The sequence below is a fragment of the Chiloscyllium plagiosum genome, unplaced genomic scaffold, assembly GCF_037043375.1.
Source record: "Chiloscyllium plagiosum isolate Xiang-an unplaced genomic scaffold, Cpla_swu_hap1 HiC_scaffold_21, whole genome shotgun sequence".
Taxonomy (NCBI): Eukaryota; Metazoa; Chordata; class Chondrichthyes; order Orectolobiformes; family Hemiscylliidae; genus Chiloscyllium; species Chiloscyllium plagiosum.
In genome coordinates, this window is record NW_028270159.1 from 27,293,541 (window position 1) to 27,315,633 (window position 22,093).

At 40.0% G+C, this 22,093-nt stretch overlaps 1 protein-coding gene across 5 annotated transcripts in view; it reads left to right on the forward strand.

Annotated features, from left to right (window-relative positions):
* dennd1a (DENN/MADD domain containing 1A) overlaps nt 1-22,093 on the forward strand; it is a 533,820-nt gene that overhangs the window by 159,038 nt on the left and 352,689 nt on the right. For 4 of the 5 annotated variants that reach the window (XM_043720136.2, XM_043720139.2, XM_043720138.2 and 1 more), the window contains exon 4: nt 5,907-5,956. The exons of the other annotated variant lie outside the window; for it this stretch is intronic. In XM_043720136.2, the coding sequence (XP_043576071.1) occupies nt 5,907-5,956 (50 nt within the window). The remainder of the gene's footprint in view (nt 1-5,906; nt 5,957-22,093) is intronic. 5 annotated transcript variants of the gene reach the window in all.

Sequence of the window (22,093 nt, forward strand, 5' to 3'; positions counted from 1 at the left end):
GTGAAGTTTGCCCTAAACCTACATTTACTGCAATGTCTCTGATGTGGGAAATACCTTTGTATGGTATTCAGCAGAAAGTGAATTAAAAGAATCCCTTTACAGAAAGATTGCCCACTAGGAATGGAAAGATAAGTAAAGTCAACCATGCTTATTAAGATCTAAAAACAGTCCAGAAACCTGCACCCCCTCAACATTTTGATAATTTTGAGCTGTGTTTTCATGGATTTGCATATGCTTTTCATGCTAAAATATAGTGGTTATCAAAGATTTTTGCAGAGAAATCTTAAGTTTTTTTTATATTGATATTATTATTCTTCATTTCATATCCTTCGTATATCCAAGGAAGAGAGCCGAGATCAAAGTTCTCTGATGAAGTAGCTGGTGGTCCCATGTGAATTCTTACTCCCATGTCAAACAGTTGTTAGTCTCTTTTGTGGGCAAGATGCAGGGAAAGAACAGCAAGGCAGAGATACAGACTAAGAGCAGTGGGCTATGGTTGAAGAGAGAAAGTGAGTTCATTGTTTGAGAGGGATAGACTGGAACTTGGTAAAGGTGTGACGAATGTTCCACAAACTGTAGTTAGATCTATTATGGTGATTGAGAGATGAATGTTGGTTAGGGCACAGACAGGCCCTCTAGCTAATATCATGGAATTTTCTCAATGTTCTGGTGACTATTTAAGTAGAAAATACAAACAAAGCAAAACAGGCTAATTTTAACAGCAGCAGCTTCTTATATTTATGTCGTGCTTTGAATGTAAATTTCCACAGTGATTCTTGGGGGCATTGCCAAGCAAGATTTGACACTGAGCTGCATAAGGCCAAACCTTCTATGACAGCACTTTCCAAATTCATGACGTCTGCCAACTAGAAGAACAAGGGTCACAAGTGTGTAGGGACACCACCTACTGAAAGTTCCCCGTCAAGTCACACACCATTCTTTATTGGATATACACTCTTCCAATGTTGCTGGGTCAAATTAATTACCTGTCAGTATTTGGGTGTATCAATGCCACAAGGATTGCAGCAGTTTGAGTAAGAAGCTTTGCATGAACTTCTCAAGGGCAGTTTGGATGGGAAATAAATGTTGGCCTTGTCAGCGATGCCCATGTCACATCAATGAATAATAAAAATGGTGTATTAGGACAAACCTAACCTTAGAGAAAGATTTTCAGGAGCATTCCAAAGAATAGAAGAGAGCAGGACATGATTAGGACAATACTTAATTGGAGGAAACATCTGTTCAGCCAAAGCTGTATGTTGGATGAGCCATCAGATAATTTAGTAGTGGTGGTAGTGAGTAGGAGCTGATTGTCATTCGTGTACAAGTGGAAACTAAGTTTCCAAGACTAAAATGTGAATGTTAAATTTGGGCCCAAGATCTCCTCTTATTAATCACTACTGCACAAAGGAAAAGTTATACCAAAGGACCGATGGAGTCGACCTCAGCAGACAGATAATAAAAGAATAATGGGAGTACAAATAAATTGTTGTCTGGTAGAACTGTTACAGCAGACAAAAGACTGAAAACTCTGTGAAGGAATGGAGGAGGTTTGTGTGGAAGGCGAGCTTCAATGATTATTTAGAAAAGTAAAGGAATTGTGGATGGCAAGATCTGTTTATGTGCATATATGTGGATATGATTGTGACTGAAGTGCTGGCCAAAGCAAAATGGGCTGAATGACTACCTCTTGGCAAATTCTATGAATCTTGTCTGCATTTGTTTAAAATTATTAATCATAAGCTCATATCTACCATGAATTTGAATAAGCATATGAAAACACCTCTCAAAATTAAGATTAAGAAGCGAATATTGTTATGTTTGCATTTGTTTTACTTTAGTATATTAATTTATTAATGTCAATTGACCATCAAGTATTATGAAATGTAAAAAGGCTTTCAGTAGAAGATTTCACATGACTTTCATTCTTGCACTCACGATACCTTGGAGATAGTTTCCTAATGTTGTCATTAATTCTCACATTTTAAACAAAATATTGGTAAACAAAACAAACCTAAACTGATGGACAAATAGATTGACTATTTTGTTGATAATTTTGAAACTTAACTGGTTAATTCTGGATATTTTCAGAATTGAGTTGAGACGGCTAAATAACAAGTGACTGCCATCACTAACAAACCTATGCATAGTCTGTCTGAAAATTACGATTGGTATTCTTTTTCGTCTTTCTACATCTCTATTCTAAATAATTTATGCTGATGACCTAATCAGCAGAACTGGCTTAAGGTGTTAGTGAGCTGAATAGTTCAAAGGGCCTTAATTAATAAACATCAAAATCTGGTCATTAATTTGGGAGAATTTCAGTTCCCTAGTAGAGCTCCCTAATGTTGTTGATGAGAGGAATTGTAAAAGGTTAGTGTTATGAATACCGATCATGCTACTTGAGTCTCTTTATTGAAATTGTAATGTCAAGTTTCTTAACCACACCGTTGAGTACCCAAAGGTGGTTTCTTTTTGCTGTGCAGGTTTGTTCCTGGATAGAAGCGTGTGTATGTAAAAACAAACATGTACAAATACTGAGTCTTCTAGTAGCGGACAGCTAAAAACTTTGTTTAACTATCAGTTCAAAATATCTCTTCTGAACTTGTGTTGCGACTCCACTCCACTCCAATTATGTAAATTGATTCTTGATTTCTGAAAATGATATGAAGTTTATTAATATGGTCACGAAAAATAAATTTCTGATTGATTGAATGCTTAGCTTGACAGGATTTTATTTGAAGTCAGCATCTTTAAGTATTTTTGCTGCAAACTTTGCAGTTGAAGCTATCTTAATCAATGTGCTGTAGTTGTCAATATGTGTATGGTTGAAAATATTGATCGGTAAGGATTTTAGACAGTGCATCTGAAGCTTATAATGTCAGCAGTAGTTTGATAATGAAAAGAGTGGAACCTGGGGGAATGGAGACAGGTGGTGCATGTCCTAAAGCCAGCAGTGACATGGTTGCTTTGAATCCCACAAGAGACATGGATCATGCCCTACTCCTTACAGATGTGACTGTTTGGTATATACCAGTTTCCTGTTCGAAATAACAAGCCTCAAACAAGAACACAAAATAATGGTTGTTGAAATAAGAAACAGTAGGATTTTCAGGGGAAAAATGTGTAATCTTTAATCTTTAAAAAGATATTGAATGAAATACCTATAGCTTGGTTACCACAGTGTTTTTACTTGTTTTATTGCAGACATTTTTGCTGGCATGTTCTAAGTGAAAATGATATTGGTTTTAATGTGGAGTACTTTGTGTAGGATAGGTAACTTGATAATTGCTCTGTTCAGTTGTTTGCCTTTAATGTTCAATCCTCACTAGATTTGGCAGTTTCATAATTTTTCTGTAATGATTGAATTACTTATGCAAGTATGTATCTAGTATGCTTTTCTACATTTAGCTAACATTAATTCACATAAACTGGCTGAATTTGTATTTCAAACTTAGTGTGCTCAAAAAGACCATTCTGATTTTATCGAGAAAGATATTTGAGTGTATTTAATAGAGAAATAAATTGAAGTCCAATTCATAGTCCATAGACACAAGATCCAGCTCAGTTTGCTTTCTATTATTTAAAACATTGCATGGTGATCTGTGCAGCATTGTACTTATTAAGTATAATATAACTTGACCCTTTTAAACCTGTAAAATTTGATTATGTGCACTCTTCTCTTTAGAATACGAGTTTCCTCTTTAATGTGATTTCCATGAACAATTAGCATTTATGTATTTTTAAATCCTTTTTAACGGTGCTTAGACATTTTGTGCTCCCTTATCCTTGGGTAAAGTATGTTCTGTAAAGTGGATGATATATTAGATAAGTATTGATAAACATAGGTATCTGAGCTTATAAGACAAGCAATTGTGTGTTGTGTGAATTACCTTGTGTTTTGGACTGCATTTGAATGGGTTTATATTTGCAGAAAGATATCGGCCAATAACATCAGTAATATATTGCAGTAAAGAGCGTGAGACTTTCTGGAAAGTAGAAGGGCTCATTTAATCTGATATGATATAACCTGCAATATTATATCAGCTGTTTTTCTCTACCTTTGAAATGGTTCAACCATGAATAGAAGTTACTTTTGCAGCAGAAGCAATTGATTGTTTAGAGTTAGGAGTTTATTTTAAAGACCCAACAAGAGTTTGTAGATGGCAGGACTGTTGCAACACGTGGCTGACGGGTTAATGGAGTAATGGATCACAAGCCGGCTTCTTAGCTGTCATTTGATTGCAGAGCAGTTTCAACAATGTTGTGTTGTATTATTTAGAACATTTCTACAGGAAAACATGAGAGTATAAAATATTTTTTATGATATTCTATGATTAGATAACTAAGTGCATGGGCTGTTTAACCTCAAGTTACTGAAAGAAATGTATAGTGCTCAACATTCAAGAGCGCTGTTAAGAGAACTATTGTGTGTGAAAGTAATGTTTAATTTATTAGGAAGGTTCAAATTGGCTTTAGGCAATCCAGCCACAGCTTGAACTGGTTTGCTGGGACCACAGGATAATTTAATTAGCTACTTCATGTCCACATGTAAAATATATTAATATAAAATGTAATTAACATTACAAACCATTTTATGAAAATTGTTTGTGTAATATAAACGACATGGTTTGTACCCAGCAAATGCAGAAGAAGCATCTTGTAGTAAAGGGGTTTGTAAAAATTTCTTTCTCCTCATCTGAAGAAGATATTGATATTTTTAAATAAAGTTCATAAAAGGGCTTAATATTATGAAACTGTTAGATAGTCGTATGTATTTTAACATATCTTAATATTGTTTTCCGTGATTGTCTGTGGTGCTGCTATGTCCCAGTACATAGTGGGAAATGTTTCTGAAATAATATTACAGATTTAAAAGGTTATGGCCGTGGAAAAAAAAGATTTTACGAAACCCAAGATTATAAATTCCTAACTTTGATGTATTGATTTTAATATAGCATCATGTGCATATTTGTACAAATATGGAGAAAGCAGAGATATTAGCTATCTTTGACGTGCTGTTTGAGTCTGATTTTTCAATTTGGACTTTTAACAAATGTAGTGTGAGATTCCCGATCTGAACTGATTTTTTTTTTACACCCCCCCCCCCCCCCCCCCAATCCAAAATATCCCTTTCGTTTTTGCCTCCTGATTATACAGGTATTGTGCTGTCCAGCATTTTCATTAATTGCATTGTTGCGGGTGTAGGCAGGTGATGTTTGACCTCAAGACTTTCTTTTAAAAATAAAGCTATATGCATATGAAGCTTTTAATAATCTATGTTGTAGTTGCTTGGTGGCATGTAATATAAGACCACATTTCTTTTTGAAAGAAACTTTTATGATACAGAAATCAAAATATTTCATGTGCCTTCCATTTTTCATTGCTTAGTAAAAGGTTGTGGAAAAAGGTGATGCTGCGTTTTGTGGTCTTCCTTTTGTCATACTGTGCCATTGGTTTTCTAATCCCATCAGCCCCTGTTTCTAAGTAACAGCCAAGTCTGGGCAAAGATAAGCCCATGTGGTTTGGTGTTATTTAGTACCATCCATATGGCCAAGCTGAAGAGAGTCCCAGGAGGGGTGTTAACACTCAGCATCCCAACAACCAATCCCTTGGGAGGTTGCATGAGATAGCCCCTGCAGCCTGTTCGTGTGTGAATTTTGATCAGTTTCTCCATATTTAATGAAGGTTGATACTGTTTATTATTACTGGTGATTGACTGCTCATTGGTTCTTTCAATAATTGATAAGTACCCTTTTTTTTGACTTGTCTCCCATTTTGACATGGAGCAAGTGAGGGTGGGGAGTGTGGGGTTGGTTGCAGAGGGAGGTGTAATTGTATAGTGTAGTTAATATTCGATTTATTGGCCCCATAAGATGCATAAATTCTCTGTTTTCTCTCCACAGGAAGTTCTGCAGACATTGACCAAGTTTTGTTTCCCTTTCTATGTGGACAGGTACTGTTATCATTGCAAATTTTACGAGATAAAGATACCATAAAATTGTTCTGGAAAATAACAAAGAAACATGGTTGTGTTTTGTGCCTTTAAAATCTCATTTAAGGCACCCCCCTCGCACATAAAAATGAGGAAACTATTTTTATTTGCCTGTTAAGCAGGTATTGTAATTTACCACAGGTGGTGTGAATCATTATTCTGTTCAGTGTCATCATAATTCTGCTATTTTCTTGAAGTTGAAAGCAATGAAGTGCCTGAGAGAAGCTGTAAATTAGATCTTCACTTCAGCAATGCACAGCCATGGGTGGTTTGTGAAGGTTACATATACCAAACTGGTTTCATGCACTTCAATAATATTCATCAGACTTTGGCACTGTTAATTATAAGTTAACGAAGAAAGGGCATGATGCTATTTTAAAATTTGCTGGGAGTGTTTTGTGAATATTTTAGTTTGAAAGCTTACATTCTGTCATAATTATAACTTTGGTGATTCTTTTGGAATGAAACCAGTCTTAAATTTACAAAATAAGCTAAAGTTTTGCATTAAAATACTTGAAACTTTTTTATTTAAGAATTGGATTCAGTTTTTTGATTTTGAAGGACTAAAAGTATTTACTTACTTAATAGCGCCCTCTGTAGATATTTTGAGAAATGTTTTGCGATAGAATGTTTTTGTTAGAAGGAAATGTCTTATGTCTTATTATTTACTATTTTACATGTATTATTGAGGGAGTTGAGATGTTAATGTGGGTTGTGCATGCTATCTATTGAGTATACTGAAAAATATCTTTACGTGCAAACGGGCTTGATTTTCATGACTGATATGTTATTACAGAAGGCAAAATTCCACTTTTGATGGCTTAATTTTTATTAATCATAAGGGATTGTATCCAAGAAAATTCTTCTATAAGCCACCTGAGATCCGCAAAATGTGTATTATGTAATTAGTAATGTGTCATACTCAACTCCCGTGATATGTTCCCTGCCCCATTTCACTTCTATAATGAAATTAATATCCTTATTGCATCAGTAATTACAACACCAAGCCTATGCCATCCTTATGCCCTGTTCCATTGCTTTTCTGCCCATTCAACCCCTGAAGTGCTGTCCACTGCCCTACACTCCCCAGCCATGGCAATTCTCTTGTGTTTCATTAGTTTATTCACCGTATGTACATGTTGTTGGTTGGGCCAGTGCTTGTTGGCAATTCCTAATTGCATTTGACAATTGGTGATGAGCTACTTTCTTGAAATGTAGTCCATGATGGGTAGGAATACTCACAGTGCTGTTAAGAAGGGAATTCTAGGATTTTGACTTGGTGTCAGTGAAAAAGCAGTTAGTTGTAAGTCAGGTTGTGTAACTTGGAGGGAATCTTGCAGGTGATGGTGTCTTATTTATTTGTCTGCTCTCCTACGTGGTAGAGATCATAAGTTTGGAAGGTGTTGTTGCAGGAGCTTTGGCTGTGGTGCATCTTGTAGATGGTACACACTGCTGCCGCTGCTGTACCCTGTGTGCGCCAATCAAGTGCATTGCTTTGTTCTGGATAGTGTTGAGTTTTGGAGGTGCACTCATCCAGTCATATGGAGAGCATTCCATCATGCTTATACTTTGTGTGTTTTAATGGTGGACAGGTTTTGGGGATTCAGAAGGTGAGTTAATCTCATAACCTCCAGCCTTTGACCTTTCCTTATGACCACAAAATGTATATGGATGGTCCAGTTAGGTTTCTGGCCATTGGTATCCCAAAGGATGTTGATGTGCCATTTTTGGTAATGGTAATGCCATTGAATGACTAGGGCAGATGGATATATTTTCTCTACTTTGCGATGGTCTTTGCCTGGCAGTTGTGTGGCATAAATGTTACTTTCCATTTATCTGCCCAAGCCTGATTATTGACAGTTTTTTTTTCTATATGTGGACATGGACTGCTTCATTATCTGAGGAGTTGCAAAAAGCACCAAACACCATGTAGTTAATGGTTAACATCTACACTCCTTACTTTATGTCGGAGGAAGAGTCATTAATGTAGCAGAAGATAGTTGGGCTTAGCAAGCCCGAGGAAGTCCTGCAGGAATAACCTGGCTTTGAGTTAAATGATCTCAAAAACTACAATCATCCTCCTTTGCGATAGGTCTGACTCCAACTTGTGAAAACTTTTCTTAAATCCCCATTGGGCTGAACCTTATGAATTTTGGCTAAGTGTCAATTTTGTCAAGTTTTGCGGGGTTTCTTTCCATGAGGCCGAGCAAGTCTTTTGCTGTTTAGTTCCAAAGTCTCCTCATTAACTACCAATTGTGATAGTTTGTCCAGTGTTAGCTTGATTCTACTATCTCACTGTAGCTGGAAGAACTTATTTCTCAAATGATGTCCTGGATTAGTCTGACCTCTCTGGAGCCAGTGCCATCTTTAAACTGTAGCTGGACAGCTGCCCAAGCATTGGCATTACGGAGGCGCAAATTATTGCAGATGCTGGACTCTTGTACTGAAAACAAGAAGTGCTGGAGGTCTCCGTGGAGAGAGAGCAAGCTAATGCTTTGAGCCTAGATGACTTGGTAGCTCTGATGAAGAATCATCTAGACTTAAAATGTTAGCTTGTTCGCTCCCCACATTGGCATTATGGAGTTGCCCTTCACTGGCAAAATACAGGTATAGCTGGCCCAAACACAGGGAGCTCATGCTGCATATTTGGCATTGTTGACACTTTCTGGCACATGCAGCTGTACTTTCTTTTCCCAGTCACTGTCTAATCACCAGGCCCCACTGCTTGCTTGTCTTTAGGCACCCCTAAGTCATCGCTTGTCTGAACCTAGTGCAGACCATAGCTAACGAGACACTCCGACACTCGATTCACTGTATCTGCCAGGGTAGTGGAGATATAACTCCAAAAATTGGAACCGCTGATCATAGATCTTCTGATTGCTAAGGTCATGAAGCCCCTACTTGATGAATTCTGTGTTGTAACAGGGCCATCTCGGTTTGATATTAGCCGTGGGGATTCAGCAATGTTTCTGAATCCTGTCTGGATTGCAGTAGTGACCTCGTCACAAGAAGGAAATGAACTAACATAATCTTGCATAGCTGTCCTGATGCATTTATAGGTACATGACAGAGATCCCGCAGAGGTCACCTCTCGCTCCATGGAAGGAACCAGCCACATTGATGCTTGAAAGTGGCAGTCATCTTCATAGTTACTTGACGAAGATGATGCTTCCACTCCTGCTGGTCTCCGTCCATTGCAACAGCTGGCACAGTATCCAGGAATGATATAGTTCATAGAGATGGCACCTTGCTCCTCCTGAGGAGATAGATTTGATTGCAAAGTATCTTGCCTTCTGTAGCCCCCAAGTGATGGGCTCTGCAGCTATGGCCTCTGCCTGAGATGGTGCTCCTTGACCTCTGTGACAGCTTGCTAACCCTTCTGAACTCACTGTTGAACTTGTTCCTTCTGCATCTGCCTTTGCCTTCTTTGCAAGGCAGCCATAGTGACTTACATTCCACCTGCAGTTGGATCCATGATTAGAGTTGGCAGGGATTAATGTTTGGAACATATGAAACAGAAAATGTTCTTAGTTTGGATGGGTGGGGGGTGTGGGGGGTGGGGGGTCAAAGCTGCAACTGAAGGCTGCATGCATTCCTTCATACAATGGGACATACAGTGGCTATTAATGAGGGCCATATATGGAGTTGTCATGACTCTTTGGGATAGCCACCTGCTGGGTAGAGGTGCTTCACCCACTGAGTGAGCAACACCAAACAATCTCTTGGGATTGTGTCACATGCTCTGGACCATTCCCATCCTGGCCTTACGTCAACCATGGAATTTCTGAGTGTATATATAGTAGATTCTATCATTGTACTTACAGTTCAGGTGTGGAGGGAATCCATTCCATGCCTCACCAGACCCTAAAAGTCCCACAACTACTGCATTGGTTATGGACAATATATATTCTTTTAAAATTGGAGGTAATAACTTCTGCTTCACTGAGATCTCTCAATGCAGTTTGCAAGGACAAGTGACATGGTGGACGTGGCCTCTGACCAGTGTTTTGCAAGTGCATGATTGATGCCTTTGCCTCTTCAATGTCCCTCTTTCCAGAGAAGAGGAGCCTGCATTTCATTGCCCAACAAACTGACACTGATTCCACAAGTGTTGGAGGTGATTTCCTCGAATTCCAGGAGCAGCAATTACTGTTTTATATGCTGTTGCATTGTTTTGGAACTTTGGAAAAAAAATGTCAAAACAACAGCAGTTTTAAAAGGGAGAAGAGCAGACAAAGGATGCACATGGTGAGGGCAGTGCAGGAGAGAGAGAGAGAGAACATGCACATTTTCCGGCTTTGCTGTTTGAATTCGTGTATCGCTGGACATCGGAGTGCATCTGGGAAAATTAACAAACAGTGAAATTCACAACTAATCTTGGAGGAACTGTTGGGCAAAGTTCACAGCACAGAATCATATAAGTTAATTATTGTTTTAAGTCCGCCCAAGAGAGAGGCTACAGTAGTGAGTAGAGTGGATTCTTTCTTGATTATATGTTTTTGGAGATAAGTCTCTTGATTAAACTTAAAATCTAAGCCATAGCTATTAATTTAACCTGGGGCAGTGTTTGGAGAGGGTCTGTAGATTTTGAAGGAGCAAAAATGGCCTTTGCAGTGATATGTACTTCTTGTCAGATGTGCGAGTTTAAAGAGAGTTAAAGTGTTACTGCGGATTATATCTGCCATAAATGCTGTTGGATGTGAACCTTATCAGATCAAGTGGATCAGTTGGAGAGACAGATAGAAGCGATGAGGAATTTGCAACAGCAACAGTATGTGATGGATGGCAGTTATAGGAAGTGGGGGGGGAAGTCTCAGATACAGTCACATAGATGGGTTAACTCCAGGAAGGGTAAGAGAGGTAGGCAGCTAGAGCAGGAGTCTTTTGTGGATATACCCATTTCAAACAGGTATGCTGTTTTGGAAAATGTAGGGGGTGATGGATTCTCGGGAACGTAACACGAACAGCCAAGTTTCTGGTATTGAGACTGGTTCAAATGCAAGGAGGGGTACTTCAGCTTCCAAGAGATCAATTTTGTTAGGGGATTCTGTAGTCAGAGGTACAGACAGACGTTTCTGTGGCCAGCAAAGAAAAAGCAGAATGGTGTGTTGTTTCCCTAGTGCCAGGATCGAAGGTGCAGAATATTCTCACGGGGGAGAGGGGCCAGCAGGACGTCATTGTCCACATTAGAACCAACGACATTGGAAGGGAAAAGGTTGAGATTCTGAAGGGAGATTACAGAGAGTTAGGCAGAAATTTAAAAAGGAGGTCCTCAAGGGTAGTAATATCTGGATTACTCCCAGTGCTACGAGCTAGTGAGGGCAGGTATAGGAGGATAGAGCAGATGAATGCATGGCTGAGGAGCTGGTGTATGGGAGAAGGATTCACATTTTTGGATCATTGGAATCTCTTTTGGGGTAGAAGTGACCTATACAAGAATGACGGATTGCACCTAAATTGGAAGGGGACTAATATACTGGCAGGGAAATTTGCTAGAACTGCTTGGGAGGATTTAAACTAGTAAGGTGGGGGTGGGGTGGGAGCCAGGGAGATAGTGAGGAAAGAGATCGATCTGAGACGGGTACAACTGAGAACAGAAGTGAGTCAAACAGTCAGGGCAGGCAGGGACAAGATAAGACTAATAAATTAAACTGCATTTATTTCAATGCAAGGGGCCTAACCGGGAAGGCAGATGAGCTCAAGGCATGGTTCGGAACATGGGACTGGGATATCATAACAATTACGGAAACATGGCTCAGGGATGGGCAGGACTGGCAGCTTAATGTTCCAGGATACAAAGGGAGGCAAGAGAGGAGGGGGAGTGGCATTTTTGATAAGGGACAGCATTACAGCTGGGCTGAGGGAGGATATTCCCGGAAATACATCCAGGGAAGTTATTTGGGTGGAACTGAGAAATAAGAAAGGGACGATCACCTTATTGTATTATAGATCCCCCCCCCCCCAAATAGTCAGAGGGAAATTGAGAAACAAACTTTTAAGGACATCTCAGCTATCTGTAAGAATAATAGGGTATTATGGTAGGGGATTTTAACTTTCCGAACATCAACTGGGACTGCCATAGTGTTAAAGGTTTAGATGGAGAGGAATTTGTTAAGTGTGTACAAGACAATTTTCTGATTCAGTATGTGGATGTACCTACTAGAGAAGGTGCAAAACTTGACCTACTCTTGGGAAATAAGGCAGGGCAGGTGACTGAGGTGTCAGTGGGGGAGCACTTTGGGGCCAGCGAATATAATTCTATTCATTTTAAAATAGCGATGGAAAAGGATAGATCAATTCTAAAAGTTGAAGTTCTAAATTGGAGAAAGGCCAATTTTGACGGTATTAGACAAGAACTTTCAAAAGCTGATTGGAAGCAGATTGAAAGCAGATGTTTGTAGATAAAGGGACGGCTGGAAAATGGGAAGCCTTCAGAAATGAGATAACAAGAGTCCAGAGAAAGTATATTCCTGTCAGGGTGAAAGGGAAGGCTGGTAGGTATAGGGAATGCTGGATGACTAAAGAAATTGAGGGTTGGGTTAAGAAAAAGAAGGAAGCATATATCAGGTACAGACAGGATAGATCGAGTGAATCCTTAGAGTATAAAGAAGTATAAAGAATCCTTAGAGTATAAAGTGCAGTTCTAAAGTGGTGAAACAGTCACCAAGGCGGTGAGAAAGTTGCCATGAAGGTTCTGAGTAGCTGGCAGTTGTTGGGTGCCAGCATCCATGGATGTAGGGTCTGTGCAGCTGGTGCCCTGAAGTATGTCCTGAGATGTTAACAAATATCCAAGAGGGTGGCCCAGAGGAGCAAACGATGAGCTGAAGTCACCAGGTACCTGCGCTGACTTTCATGTCGGGAATTGCCACTCTCTAGTTTCCTCTTGACGAGTGGTAAAATAGGAAGTTGTATGTTGATGAGGTGAGATTTGTCGTTAATGAGGCTGTTAAAAAGCAATAATTCTCCTTAATAGGCATTTCACACCGTTCCCGAGCAAGAATCTTGTCTCGATGCCAGGAACTTTGTTAGAAACAGCAATGTGTTGCTCCTGATTTTGTGGAAGGCCTCCCCCTGTCTCAATTCTCCCATATTTCTTGCCATAGCCATGTCATTTTACCCTGTGGTACCATTCTGCCCATTGACTTCAATTTTGGTAGGTCTGGATGTCACTGTCATTTTGATGTTGCCTTTGTTTTCTCTGATCTCACCAATACCTCTTTCAGCCAGTACTCTTGCCTATTCTTCTCATGAGGGCAGGAGCTGAATAGCCATGGTGGAATCCTAACTGCTTAGGTTGTTGTGTAAGCTCTACTTGAAATCACTGTTAATCATTTTGTTGATTATCTAAGGTATGCTAATGGGTTGCTAATTGGCTGGTTTGAATTTGATCTGGACAGTTTTCTATATTGCTCGGTAGATGTCACTATTTTAGGTTATTTTAGGAAGAGCATGGCTTGGAGTGCAAAGAATTATGGATAAAAGTCATTGGTACCAGTACTAAGATATTGTCAGGGGCCAGAGCCTTTTTTTTTTAAATCATGTGGAGTGAATCAAATAATTGGACACTGATGCTGAGGGCTTCGGGGAGGCCATGATGGATCTTCTCATCACTTTCTGGCTGAAGATGGCTACAGGTGTTTCACTTTGACATTGTTGCACTGACATGCTGGGGGCATGTTATCATTGAGGATGGGAATGTTTTTGGAGCCTCTTCCTCAAGTCAGTTGTTTAATTGTTCACGGTCATTTGTAACTCAGTGTGATAGAACTTTGATCTGATTTGTTAGTTACTGGATCGCTCAACCCTCTTGCACCTGATTCAAATTAAGGTACATAGGGTTAGCACGGGGGAGGTAAGTTGAGGAAGTAGATTAGATTGAGACACTTTTTTTTACACGGTTCACATGTGGAATGAACTTCCTGAGGAAGTTGTGGCTGTAGGTGTAGTTCCAATGTTTAAAAGACATTTTGGATAAGTACACGAATAGGAAAGATTTGGAGGAATATGGGCCAAGTGCAAGCAGATGGGACTAGTTTAGTTTGGGATTATGTTTGGCATGTACTACTTGAACTGAAGTGTCTGTTTCGGGTGCTGTATGAGTCTATGATCATACCAAATGATAAAAGATAAAGTCACTGTCGTCCGACCAGATTCTTTCATTAGAGACTGATAACTGGTGGTGGTTTAACATGAGGATCACCATGCCTCAGGTGACAGGAGAGATTGAGAAATTGAGTGCTTCATGGTAACTTCATGGCATTGAACCCATGGTATTGGCATTGTTCTGCATCACAAACCAGCCATCTAGCCAACTGAGCTAACTGGCTCCCACAGTGAGCAGGCTGAAAGGGCCAAATGACCCAAAACTGCTTCTGTTCCTTACATACCAACAGTACTTGGAATCATAAAGGAAGAACAATTATTTGTAGTTCCTAGCTGTAAAAAAGTGTAACACATTGCTGTCCTTTTGATATGGTTAAAGGTATGCAAAAATCTTCATCTGCTGTGTAGTTACAGCCTTGGTTCAGTCGTAACGCTGTTGTCTGAGCCACTTGTGCAATCAAGTCCTGCCAGAGAGATGTGCTCATAATTTAAGTTGAGACTTCACTGTGGCACAAAAGGACAGCTGGATGGGCAGAGATGCAGCCTTTCAAATGAAGTTTTAAAGCGAAGCCACATGTGTGTTCTCATGTCGTCATAAAAGGTCGAAGGACACCATTTTAAATGAACAGGGAGGTTTTCCTGTTTCCCTGGCCAAATTTATTCCTCTGATAACATCACTAAAACAGATAATCTGGTCATGCAGACATTCCTATCATGAAGACAAAAGTGAGGACTGCAGATGCTGGAGATTAGAATCAAGATTAGAGTGGTGCTGGAAAAGCACAGCAGGTCAGGCAGCATCCGAGGTGCAGGAAATTGAAGTTTCCGGCAGGAGCCCTTCTTCAGAAATGAATTGCTGATTTATTCATCCCTGATGAAGGGCTCCTGCCCAAAACATCAATTTTCCTGCTTCTCTGATGCTGTCTGAGCTGCTGTGCTTTTCCAGCAACACTCTAATCTTATCCTCATTCCTATCATGTGACTATGCTTTGAGTAAATTCATATTGGTGAACGTGTGATAAAAGGATAACTGGCAAACCCACTGATTCCCACAGCTAGGAAACCTACTATTGTCAGAGGATAGCAATATAATGCGGGAGCATGTCAAAAAAAAAAGTAGATCATTCATAAATCCTAAAGAATGGAAAATATTTAATGTAATAATTTTTACTGCTGCCTAAAATAATGTTTTCCACATTACATTTGCATCGTGGGGTGAGGATTTTAGTTTGGTGCTATCATTGGCAAAGTTTTTCCGAAGAGGTTTACTTGCACAGTCCAGCTAACAATCCTTCCTTTCCCAAAATGAGCTGATTTAAGTGAAGCCCCAAGCATGAAGTTTGGTTGAGACTGAGAACTCTGGTCTCCTAATTAGTGTTGTTTCTGCATTGTACCTTTGATCCTAGTGGTGTGACAATATTTTCATTGTGCTGGCTTCAGAAATGCTATTGCTGTTAACTTAATGTTTCACAGTGTTGAAAGTACTTTTGCATGGGCTTTCTTTTTAATAACTGTAAACCAGCAACACAGAAAAAATTTATCCCATACAGTAATCTATGAAAATTCGAGAGACTAAGATCTATTTAAAGTAAAAATTAACAACTTTATTTCTTAAAATATAACAGGGAATAATTAGCTAACTATAAACTACTCCTCTGTAACCTATCTTTTACCTTCCCTTCTGTTATAGTACTGTGATAAAACTCTGGATTCTGATTTGCAAAGCTGAACTTATCTCAAGACCAGGTAGTTTTCACTTTTCTCTGCATTCTTGTCATTTCTTCTTCGTCTTCTTCATTTTCTTCTTCACAAGTTACTGATAGCTTGGCAGTTCTCCTCTCAACTATTCATTTTTCCCTGGTCTTAAACCCCCAAAGCATCGGATTGTGTCATTGGCTTTTAAGATTGTCAATATACTAAATTCAAACTGGATTGGAGTTTGGTATTTTTTGGGGTATACTTTAAACTGATTGGTCTAATTCAAATTTGTTTTGTCATTTCCAGGCAACCAGCTACCCAAGTAATTGGAGCACATGTTACATTATATCTTTTTTCAGAACACTTTGTGCTGTCAGGTAGTTTTTGCTAGCTTTTAATTCTCTTAAAGGTACAGTACACTCTCATCTTCATAACACTAACAACTGACACTATTAGCCATCCCTATGTCTTCAAAACGTGACTGTTTGTTTGTACTATTACATAGAGTCATAGAGATGAACAGCAAGGAAACAGCTCCTTTGGTCAAACTCACCCATGCCAACTAGCTATCCTAAATTAATCTAGTCCCATTTGCCAGCACTTCGCACATATCCCTCTTAAACCCTTCCTATTCATATACCCATCCAGATGCCTCTTAAATGTTGTAATTGTACCAGCCTCCACCATTTCCTCTGGCAGCTCATTCCATATACGTATCACCCTCGCGTGAAAAAGTCACCCCTAAGGTCCCTTTTAAACCTTCCCCTCTCACTCGAAACCTATGTCCTCCTAATTCTGAACTCCCCCAACCCAGGGAAATTACCTTGTCCATTTACCCTACCAATGCTCCTCATGATTTTATAAGCCTCTATAAAGTCACCCCTCAGCCTCCAATGTTCCAGGTAAAAAAAAACCCCAACCATTCAGCCTCTTCCTATAGCTCCAACTCTGAACATCCTTGTAAATCTTTTCAGAACCATTTCAAGTTTCACAACATCCTTCCTATAGAAGGGAGACCAGAATTGCACACAACGTTCCAGAATTGACCTAACCAATGTCCTATACAGCTGCAACGTGACCTCCCAACTCCTATACTCAATGCTCTGACCTATAAAGGAAAGCATACTAAATGCCTTCTTCACTGTCCTACCTACCTCAGACTTCACTTTCAAGGAAATATGAACATGTACTCCAAGATGTCTTTGTTCAGGAACACTCCCCAGGACCTTACCATTAAGCATGTAAGTCCTGCCCTGACTTGCTTTCCAAAATGCAGCACATGATTTATTTAGATTGAACTCCATCTGCCACTCCTCGGCCCATTGGCCCATCTAATCAAGACTCCTTGTAATTTGAAGTAACCTCCTTCGCTATCCCCTACACCTCCAATTTTGGTGTCATCTACAAATTTACTAATTATACACATCTAAATCATATATATAAATGGGAAAGACAGTGGACCCAGCACTGATCCTTGTGGCGCATCACTGGTCACGGGACTCCAGTCTGAAAAGTAACCCTCCACCACCACCCTCTGTCTTCTAACTTCAAGCCAGTTCTGTATCCAAGTGGCTAGTTCTCCCTGTATTCAATGTGATCTAACTTTGCTAACCAGTCTCCTGTGAGGAACCTTGTCACATGCCTTACTGAAGTCCATATAGAGCATGTCCACCACTCTGCCTTCATTAATCCTCCTCTTTACCTCTTTAAAGAAAAACTCAATCAAGGTGGTGAGGCATGATTTCCCACTGTGACGAACCTGGTCTTTTAACAAGATTATGCTGTCCTTGGTTTTTTATTTCAGAGAGGTCATAACGACACAGACTCAAAGTCTGGGGTGTAGGGTTTTAGGGCCAATTTGTTAACAGGTGACAGATACTGCCTTGAGCAGAGGGCTTTCAGGTTTAAAAAAACACACTTCTACAATGAAAAGGGTGTTGCCAGTTCTCCTAGCTCAGCGTTTCTATGGTTTTTTTGGCAGTAATGTGAGAAAAGCTGCTGGACCCATAATGTTGGGGTGGCACATGGCTCAGTGGTTGGCACTGCTGCCTCACAGCACCAGGGACCCGGGTTCGATTCCAGCCTCTGGTGACTGTGTGGAGTTTGCACATTCTCCTTGTGTCTGTGTGGGTTTCCTCTGGGTGCTCTGGTTTCCTCCCACAGCCTAAAGATGTGCAGGTTAGGTGAATTGGCCATGCTAAATTGCCCGTAGTGTTCAGGGATATGTAAGTTAGGTGCATTAGTTAGGGTAAATGTAGAGTAATAGGGTAGGAGAATGGTCTGGGTGGGTTACTCTTCCGAGGGTCGGTGTGGACTCATTGGGCCAAAGATTCTGCATCCTTTCCGTGATATTCTTGATCTTGGCACCAGGGAGGCCAAGAGGTCTGTCTTACACTATAGCATGAAGCTGTGTACAACTTTGAACAGTGCTAGGAGTTGAGTATGTGAGGGGAGCCTTAATCTATTTGTAAAAGTTTTGTTTGTATTTACAGTTAATAACTAACTGAGGTTTTGTGTTAATTATAAAATTTATCCAGACTTGAGCCTGGAATATTAAAGTTCAAGTTAGTTAAGTACAGAAACCAGCTTAAACTTTCTGTACCTGGAGTTCAGCTAACTTGGCGTGTATGTAGAGGTGTCTCAGTGTGACTTTAGGCAGAGTGTTGGTAGTTGGGTGTACAGTATTGGGAATTGGGGAAGATAGGAAGGAGGTGCTCCTTTGCCTTTTCTAACTTTTCTGCCTTGTAGAAATTGGTTCTTAATCTCCTGCAGGGAAAGAAGCTCGCTGTTTGGTGAGCATATGGTAAATTATTGGTCTGTCATATTCAGTAAGTTCAAAATAGTACAGAAACTGACGGTAAGGTTCATAAAATGTATAAGGAAAGGAAAATAAACAGTTGATTAAATAATTAAGTCATTAAGGATGACAGGACAGGGTGGCATATCCTAGCTACAGCTTTAAGTCATTAAGGATGCCAGTGTGACGTAGCGCAAACAAACCCTCATTAAGTGTTTGCTGTTTGAGAAGCTTCAACTGAAGCACTGAGCACAAGCCTGTGCAGGAGAAAGGGGGAGAATTTCCTGCGTATTCTGTACTAGGAGACATTCATACCTCTGAGAAAGGGAGGTGGTGCTGGAGGATCTTCTGCTTTAATCAGTGGCCAGGCACGGTGGCATAGAGCTGCAGAAAAAGAGCAGGTATGCAGAAACCTCAGCCTTTGCTATTGTCCAACAGGTCTGAGGCCACTTCATCTTGTTCAGATGAGAGTGAGGGCAGTGGGGTGGATGAGCTAACTAACCATGATACTGAAAGCCATTCAACTTTGGAGTTAAAAGGAATGAAATGATAACAGAGACTAATATAGTGAGGGGGATTGACACAGTTCTGCGCAGCAAAGAGCGAGAGTCTAGAAAGTCTATGTTGCTTACCTAGGAAAAGAAGCCTAATTCACACACTAGGGTGTCCCAACAGTGATTCAAGAAGGTAGCTCACCACCATTTCTTCCGGGCCAGTCAGGGATGGTCAATAGGTACACGTTTTGCCTGTGGATGTCCACAGTTCATGAATGAATTTGTGAAAAAAGACTTTGCTCTTGCACCACCCTGCTCTGATCCCACCATTCTCACTCTGTCTCTCATGCCTATGTCTGTCCTTCCAGGGGCAGAAGGTCGTGAATCTGTTAAACCCATTATCACAGAGGGCTGGAGAAGCCAACTCATTGACTGTATTTAATACAGAGATCGATAGGTTCTTCGTTAGTAAGGGATCAAAAGTTGTGGGGAGAATGCAGAAAAATGGAGTTGAGACTTATCAGCCAGGATCAAATGGCAGAGCAGACTATTTAGCCGAATAGCCTCATTCTCATCAAATTTTATGATCTTCCTCTCTCTCCCTGTATCCGTCCCTCTCACAGACTCACTTTCTCTCCCTTGTTCCATTCTCTCAATCGCACCCTCCCTCTCCCTCACTCGCATGTTCTCTTGTGTTTGCGTTCTCCTGCCCTTGCACCCTTCCCATACTTGAACCGTCCCCACCCTCCCACACTCGAGTCCTCCCCTACTCTCACCATGTATAGAGAGAGAATGTGTAAGCGAAGAGAAGCCACTCACCTGTACAGTATTTGCTGTTTATGTAATCAATGATGGGGAGAAACCAGCCTCTAATTAGATAAGATCTTTACAGCACTATGGTTCCAAATGTCTTTGGCAAGACCTTTTGTGTCACATACATAGACTTGGCTAGTCACGTTCTAGCTGCCTGATGTGTTTATTGGACAAGCCTGCTGTAGAAGGTACAAGTAAATCCTGAAATGGCTGTTAATCAAAAAATGAAGGGGGGAGGGGGTACCAGGAAAATTACGTCATTGGAGAGGTGGTTCATTTGGACTTATAAACAGACAAATTCATGGATCCTGATGGTTTTTAACCTAAAAGAACTGGCCAATGATATGGTTGATGTGTTGGTTTTAATTTTCAGAAATTCCCTAAATTTGGGTGAAGTTCCATAAGATTGGAAAGTAGTGAATGTCATTCTTTTATTCACAAAGGATACAGTACAGGAAACGACAGACCTGTTAGCCACCTGTCCAATTGATAAGGAAGGAGTTGCATGGTTAATGAGGATTGGTGAAAATGTGGAGTAATTACATCAGCTATAATCTTATTGGATGGCAAAGCAGGTTTGAAGAACCAAGTGGTCTATTCCTGTTTCTCGTAAATCCTTATTTAAATTTGATTCTTAAATGTTGTTTGGTTTGAACTTCATTAACCAAATAGTAACAATATAGTGGTTTAACTTTGTCATTTTCAGTTTAGAATAATTTCTCTATCCACCTCAAATGTAGGAGCAACAAGCCCAAAGAGCCATGAATGTCTAGGAATATTAAGGACTGGATTAATGTTGTTTGCTATAGACTTGTTCTGTGCCCTGCCTGCTGTCAAGGCTGTGTCCCCATGCTTCTGTACTTATTTCTGAGTTTCCTTGGTTGTCTTCTACTTCTTGCCCCACCCCCACATCACCGCAATCACTATCAAACTGGCAACTGAGCTCACTCTTTGTTCTTGCCTTTAAAGTCTAGTGTCCACTCCACAGTCAGCTCCTATTCTGAACTTGCACTGAGGTCTGGGGCTCCACCTATTGGCAGAAATTGGTTTTTGCAGATAGTTCTGGACTTGTAATTGCATCAAACAGCTTCTGGCACTAGATGGAGCCTAATCAATTAAAACTTAGTAGGTCAGTGTAATTTTAACATGCCTTTAATAGTACTTGTAATTCTCCTATATTTTAAAGTTTACTTTAATGAATGCTATTTTATTTATGAATATAGACTTTTGGGATGCGCACCATTTCAACTTAATGCTTTAAAGTTATTTTCTGCTTAGAAATGTCCTGAAGCACTTAGCTGTACACTGTTTCTGTTGTATTTTGTTCCTTACTTCATTTTGCAAGTTATTTCAGTTCAGAATATGTCATATCACCCATCCCCTACCACCGCCAGTGTTGTATTTCAGCGATTATTTTGCTGAGCAAGAAATATTTAGAGGAACATAACTTCAGTTTTAATGTGGATTTCTATGGGAATCTGATTCATTTAAAGTTGTTTCATTTAAAGTCATGATTTTCAGATACACAACCACAATTTTAAGTGTGGACTTACTGCAATTCATATGTTTGTATATGTCATTAAACTTGTCGCAGTATGAAACAATATTTAAATTCCAGCACATTGTCTGGAATTTGCATTCAACTGCAAATGAAAGTCATTTCCCACAATCTTTCTTTGGGTCTTTGCACCGGACCATGCAGCATTAGAGAGATAAAACAGTGCAATATCTTCTGGGGTACCTTGGGATTGGATGAACAGGAAAAATATAAGTAATATAAAACTACTAACTATGAATGCTGAAACTCTGAAACAAAGACAGTGATTGCTGGAGAAACTCAGCAGATCTGGCAGCTGTGGAAAGAAAGTAGAATTACAACCTTGAGTCATTCCCTTTCTTCAGAGCTGATAGTAGCTAGGAAAATGTATGCTGATGACAGGGGGTTTGGATGGGAGAAGGAAAGGAGTGAATACGTAAAATGAGAGAGAGAGAGAGAGAGAGAGAGAGAGAGAGAAAGTCATTTTAGATGGGCTTAGAGAGAGCTGCTCGTAAGCCAGGGAAGGAGAAAAGCAGATAATGGAGACAATGAGTTGGGAAAAATTGGTTGCCTGTGTTGAAAGAGTCCAAACCATGACAGGGCCAGGAATTTTGTAGTGGGTAAAGAGCATGGAATGTGATTTTCAGGCCCTAAAA